Source organism: Oncorhynchus mykiss, chromosome 8 (assembly GCF_057628025.1).
Source record: "Oncorhynchus mykiss isolate SJ-2025 chromosome 8, ASM5762802v1, whole genome shotgun sequence".
Taxonomy (NCBI): Eukaryota; Metazoa; Chordata; class Actinopteri; order Salmoniformes; family Salmonidae; genus Oncorhynchus; species Oncorhynchus mykiss.
The window spans coordinates 49,625,550-49,632,500 of NC_143029.1; the positions used below are offsets into that span (position 1 = coordinate 49,625,550).

General features: G+C 41.7%; 1 protein-coding gene across 50 annotated transcripts in view; it reads right to left on the minus strand.

Annotated features, from left to right (window-relative positions):
* Positions 1-6,951, minus strand: part of dlg1b (discs large MAGUK scaffold protein 1b) — a 261,565-nt gene that overhangs the window by 129,733 nt on the left and 124,881 nt on the right. For 4 of the 50 annotated variants that reach the window (XM_090181814.1, XM_090181805.1, XM_021612717.3 and 1 more), the window contains exon 1: positions 1,049-3,391. The exons of the other annotated variants lie outside the window; for them this stretch is intronic. In XM_090181814.1, coding sequence (XP_090037940.1) covers positions 1,049-1,576 — 528 coding nt within the window. In that variant the 5' untranslated portion in view covers positions 1,577-3,391. Of the gene's footprint in view, positions 1-1,048; positions 3,392-6,951 lie in introns of those variants that run through there. 50 annotated transcript variants of the gene reach the window in all.

Here is a 6,951-nt window from a genome sequence, read left to right on the forward strand (position 1 = left end):
TTACCAGGCGGTAAATTTGTTAATAGACCTTATTAACCTTATTACAAGCAGGATTCATTCACACACAATCAGTTGCAAGCCATTCACATATGGTTCTTTACTAACTTGAGACCACTCAAATGTTCCCACAAATCTTCCATTGACATCTATACATGTGAAAGTTCAAATTACGAGCCAGCAACTGAAGTAATAAGGACTCAGTCCTGTCACCTTAATTATGTAAGAGATCCATCTCATGAAGCCTGCTGTTGGCTGTATGAGGTAAGTGCTGCAGTATTTGGATATAGAGGCTTAATTGCTGTTGTGCTGCTGCCATTGTCGCAGCAAGACCCTATTGGAAAACAGCGCTGGAGCGAAAGTGCTAAAATTAGCCCACATTGACAACATTGATCCGCAAGCCCTACTTTCAGAACTCCTGCTTCAAAATCCTTTAACAATAGGGCTTAATTGCTCAAAATGAATAAAACTCTCCATAATACAACGTACAAAAGAGCAGAGATTAGATTTCAATTGCATAAGATTGACAAGCTGTGAAATAACAAACTATAGTATTCATATTTATTGACTGATTATTCTGAATCATTGAGCCAAAAACACCTTGCCATGGTAGAAGACAATCCTCAGACGAGAAGAACATTCAAGTACGGACAGACAACCACTTCTCCACACTGATCAGACCCAGACAAACCTAACAATGTCAATTCCTAGGGCACTGGATAACTATACTGCTTATAGATTCCCCATACAGACATTAAGTCTTTCTCCCTTTTGCAGCCTCAAAGATTAATATTTGCCTTTATGAAACAAGGATATGCAGCTCTTCCAAAAAATTACAAAATGCTTAGCAAAGCTGGGAACACCTGACTCAATAACTTGCAAGATCTCGTTGACACAACATTTGTCAAGTACAAATTGGGAAACTTACAGTAGCACTGCTGAGGGAGACATACCTTCTCAAAGTTCACCGTATCGTGCAAGATATCCTTGACACATTTATCAAATAAAAATGGAGAAAGCCACCACTGCTGGGAAAGGAGGTAAGACGTACCTTCTCAAAGGAGAACGGAACCCATGGGACCCGGGACCCGAGACCCATGTCGGGCCTGAGGGTGCCACCGATACCTCCGATGACTTTGGCCGTGCTCTTGGTGGGGCTCTTCTTGACGCTGTCTCGAAGGTTGATGAAGCGGCTCCTGGCTTTGCATGATGCCGGGAGCGTGCAGGAGGTAAAGGTGGCCAGGGACGAGTGAGCTGGCGGATGTTGAGGTGGCCGGTAAGGCTGATGCTGTAGCTGTTGTTGCTGTAGTTGCTGTTGCTGCATTTGTTGTTTCTGCTGGTGTATTTGTTGTTGCTGCATTTGATGATGCTGCAATTGTTGCTGCTGCATGTGCTCTTGCTGCTGCTGCTGCTGGTGCAGCTCGATGGCGTGCTGCCTTTGAAGGGGGTGCAGGTGAGCGAGGGACTCCTGGAGGTTCAGGTTGACCCGCGGCTGACAGGATACCTTGCCTGGGCCCCTCTCGCCACTATCATTCGGGGCCTTGGAGCCGTATTCGTGCATCGGGAAGTATGTAGTCATTTTCTGAAACCGAGCAGAGGACGTGGAACTGAAGTTTCCCGGTTGGAGAATGAGATGAAGTGTCTCGAGGATGACAGATCTTTCGTTCCTGCTCGGGAGGAGTGGAATTGTTCCTGTTAAGCTTCGTGCTGGCAACAGACAAAACCCAATCCTATTTCTCGGGGTTCAGCCCCCTCAACCATCTCCATCACTGCCTTGTTTCAATACTCCCTCCCCCTCAATAGTTCTCTTAACTTGCACATTCACCCCTCCCTCTACAGTATCTTGCTCTCTTCCTATTACTCACACCCTCTCATCTCCTCGCATTCTCATGCCAATTAATAGGCTCCAGTGAGCGTGGCACATGTCAGCGCAGGGGGGGGCCCTCTCATGGCATGAATAATCAATGTCGCCCCCGGATTCGGATACACAGCCATACATGTCATCGTCAGCAGCCCGGGAATGCGACGAGGAGTCCCTGTTGTAAGCAGGGGGGGAAGGGAAGGGATCCATAGCATTAATTTACATTTCATAAAAGCACCTGCTGTGGCTGGTAACTTTAGTGAAATGTGACACACTAACGTTTAAAAGTTTTTGGTCACTTAGAAATGTCCTTGTTTTTGAAAGAAAGCACATTTTCTGTCCATCAAAATAACATAAAATTGATCAGAAATACAGTGTAGACATTGTCAATATTGTAAATGACTTTTGTAGCTGGAAACAGCTGATTTCTTATGGAATATCTACATAGGAGTACAGAGGCACAATATCAGCAACCATCACTCCTTCCATGGCACATTGAGTTAGCTAATCAAAGTTTATAATTTTAAAAGGTTAATTGATTATTAGGAAACCCTTTTGCAATTATGTAAGCACTGCTGAAAACTGTTTTTCTGATTAAAGATGCGATAAAACTGGCCTTCTTTAGACTAGTTGAGTATCTGGAGCATCAGCATTTGTGGGTTCGATTACAGGCACAAAATGGCCAAAAACAAATATCTTTCTTCTGAAACTCGTCAGCCCCGTTTCCAGCTACAATAGTCATTTACAACATTAACGTCTACACTGTATTTCTGATCAATTTGATGTTATTTTAATGGACAAAAAAAATGTGCTTTTCTTTCAAAAACAAGGATATTTCTAAGTCACCTTAAACTTTTGAACGGTAGTGTACATAAATAAGATGTTCTCGAAACTGCTCAAGCTCAGGTTTTGGGATCTAGTCTTATGGTCTTGTAATACAACATCCAATTTTTAGGGAGGGCTCCTTTTTTAAACTGTATTAAATAGATAAGTGTTTGTTGTAATCGTTTGGCTGGGTAAGTAGAGAAGAGCTATTTCAGCATGATCACAATCCATTGAGACCAACATAATCCATCTTCTGTATCTCAAAACACAGCTGTTTTGATAAGTGTAATCCTCAATTGGTTAAAGCCAAATTCAATTTCAATATTTTTAGTTTGTGTTCTTCTAATTTGTTGTAATTCCTTCTCCAAGTTATGTTTGTGTAGGTTGCTAATCCTTTTCGTTTTAGAATGAAGAAGCATCCGCTGCTTATGGGATTCCTGCCAGTGATGAGAATCAAAACATACCCTTTAATTTTAACAGTGCAGGGATTGTTTGAAAAACCATGTACAGAGATCCTGAGTGTGACCCTTTGACTTGGCAAGTTACATTTTTATTGGTTGTATAGGTGGGAGCTGAAAACTCAAGCTGATCACTTTACTCAAAATTTTCTATTTTGGGGGCAGCTAAAACCATGAGTTGGTCAAACAGTAGCCTAAAGCCCATTAATATCCTGATTCCTGCTTGAAAGTGTCTGCCCTTCTCCGTTGCACTCCGAGTAAAGGGAGAGAAGAATAGGGAGATTAATTTGTTCTGATTGTACAATGTTTAAAAAAAAGTTTTGAAAGCAACTACTGTTGTGGCTGTTGGAGAGATGAGGGTCTCAGCTTTCTGTAAGTATTACATGTATAACTCAACTCTCAAACTCGACTGTTTTAACTCCATGTTTCCCAAAGTATCTGGTATACAGTGCCTTCAGAAAGTATTCACACCCCTTGATTTTTTTCCATATTTAGTTGCGTTAAAGCCTGAATTTAAAATAGATTAAATTGCATTTTGCAATTGTGTCACTGGCCTACACACAATACCCCATTATGTCAAAGTGGAATTATTTTTTTCAAAATGTTTACAAATTAATTAAAAATGAAAAGCTGAAATGTCTCGAGTCAATAAGTATTCAACAACTTTGTTATGGCAAGCCTAAATAGGTTCAGGAGTACAAATGTGCCTAACAAGTCACATGGACTCACTGTGTGTGCGATAATAGTGTTTAACATGATTTTTCTATGACTACCTCAATCTCTGTACCACACACATACAATTATCTGTAAGGTCCCTCAGTCGAGCAGTAAATATCCCTTTGAGCATGGTGAAGTTATTAATTACAATTATGGATGGTTTATAAATACACCCAGTCACTACAAAGATACAGGCGTTGTTCCTAACTCAAGGATTTCCCCATAAGGCCAATGGTGATTTAAACCAGTTCGAGTTTAATGGCTGTGATAGAAACTGAGGATGGATCGACATTGTGGTTACTCCACAATACTAACCAAATTGAGAGAAAATAAAGACGCATGTACTGATTTTTTTTTTCTCCAAAACACACAACCTGTTTGTAACAAGGCACTAAAGTAATACTGACAAGCATAGTGTTGGCTGTATCATGTTATGTGTATGCTTGTAATCGTTAAGGACTGGAGGAGTTTTTCAGGATACATTGTTTTTACTGTATGGAGCTAAACACAGGCAAAACCCTAGAAGAAAACCTGGTTCGGCTTTTCACTTTTCATTTTAAAAATAATATAATGGGCAAATGTCGCACAATCCAGTTGTGCAAAGCTCTTAGAGAGACTTACCCAGAAACACTAACAGCTGTAAACGCTGCAAAAGGTGCTTCTACAAAGTATTGACTCAGGGGTATGAATACTTCTGTCAATGAGTAATTTCTGTATTCCGTGCAAAACGTTCAAAAAATATGTTTTCACTTTGTCATTATGGGTTAGTGTGTGTGGATGGGTGATTTTTTTTCTTCTTTTAATTTATTTTGAAATCAGGCTGTAACAACAAAATGTGGGGTAAATCAAAGGGTATGAATATTTTCTGAATGCGCTGTGTGTGTATGCGGACATATGCAGCCTTTACATTCTGTAAATTATGAATGGATGTAATTGTTTATGCGGAAAAAAGGGAAGGGCTAAGAATAACTCACATAGCGTTGACATGACAACTACAGCTCTGCCGTTGGACTGAGGCCTGATTTCATAAGTGGATTTACATGGAGCAAGCAAGCCGCAGGACTGACTGAGCTTGGTCGGGGAGAGAGCTTTCAGACCCACCCTCTTTAGCATTCAGAGCTGGTGCTGTCCTTTGCAGCACACAAACGGCAATATATCCTTGGCCTCTAAAATGGTATCTATACGTGTCTATAAACCATCTATGTGTCCATACATACACATACAGTGGGGCAAAAAAAGTATTTAGTCAGCCACCAATTGTGCAAGTTCTCCCATTTAAAAAGATCAGGCCTGTAATTTTCATCATAGGTACACTTCAACTATGACAGAAAAAATGAGAAAAAAAATCCAGAAAATCACATTGTAGGATTTTTAATTGAATTTATTTTCAAATTATGGTGGAAAATAAGTATTTGGTCACCTACAAACAAGCAAGATTTCTGGCTCTCACAGACCTGTAACAACTTCTTTAATAGGCTCCTCTGTCCTCCACTCGTTACCTGTATTAATGGCAACTAATATACACACACACATACACGTATACACACACATACACGTATACACACACATACACGTATACACACACATACACGTATACACACACATACACGTATACACACACATACACACACACACGTATACACACACACACACGTATACACACACACACGTATACACACACACATACATATATACAAACACATATATACACACACACACACATATATACACACATACACGTATATACACACGCCGACAGAGATGGCCGCCTTGCTTCGCGTTCCTAGGAAACTATGCAGTTTGTTTTTTTACGTGTTATTTCTTACATTAGTACCCCAGGTCATCTTAGGTTTTTTACATACAGTCGAGAAGAACTACTGAATATAAGAGCAGCGTCAACTCACCATCAGTACGACCAAGGATATAACTTTCGCGAAGCGGATCCTGTGTTCTGCCTTTCACCCAGGACAACGGAATGGATCCCAGCCGGCGACCCAAAAAAACGACTTCGTAAGAGGGAAACGTAGCGGTCTTCTGGTCAGACTCCGGAGACGGGCATATCGTGCACCACTCCCCAGTATACTTCTCGCCAATGTTCAGTCTCTTGACAACAAGGTTGATGAAATCCGAGCAAGGGTAGCATTCCAGAGGGACGTTCTTTGCTTCATGGAAACATGGCTCACTGGAGAGACGCTATCGAAGTCGGTGCAGCCAGCTGGTTTCTCCACGCATCGCGCCGACAGAAACAAACATCTTTCTGGTAAGAAGAGGGGGGGGGGGGGGGGGGCGTATGCCTTATGGCTAACGAGACGTGGTGTGGTTACAAAAGCATACAGGAACTCAAGTCCTTCTGTTCACCTGATTTAGAATTCCTCACAATCAAATGTCGACCGCATTATCTACCAAGGGAGTTCTCTTAAATTATAATCACAGCCGTATATATTCCCCCTCAAGCAGACACATCGATGGCTCTGAACAAAACTTTACTTGACTCTTTGCAAACTGGAATCCATACATCCTGAGGCTGCATTCATTGTAGCTGGGGATTTTAACAAGGCTAATCTGAAAACAAGACTCCCTAAATTGTATCAGCATATCGATTGCGCAACCAGGACTGGAAAAACCTTGGATCATTGTTATTCTAATTCCGCGACGCATATAAGGCCCTGCCCCGCTCTCCTTTCGGAAAAGCTGACCACGACTCCATTTTGCTGATCCCTGCCTACAGACAGAAACTAAAACAAGAAGCTCCCACGCTGAGGTCTGTCCAACGCTGGTCCGACCAAGCTGATTCCACACTCCAAGACTGCTTCCATCACGTGGACTGGGATACGTTTTGTATTGCGTCAGATAACAACATTGACGAATACGCTGATTCGGTGTGCGAGTTCATTAGAACATGCGGTGAAGATGTCGTTCCCATAGCAACGATTAACATTCCCTAACCAGAAACCGTGGATTGATGGCAGCATTCGCGTGAAACTGAAAGTGCGAACCACTGCTTTTAATCAGGGCAAGGTGACTGGTAACATGACCGAATACAAACAGTGCAGCTATTCCCTCCGCAAGGCTATCAAATAAGCTAAGCGTCAG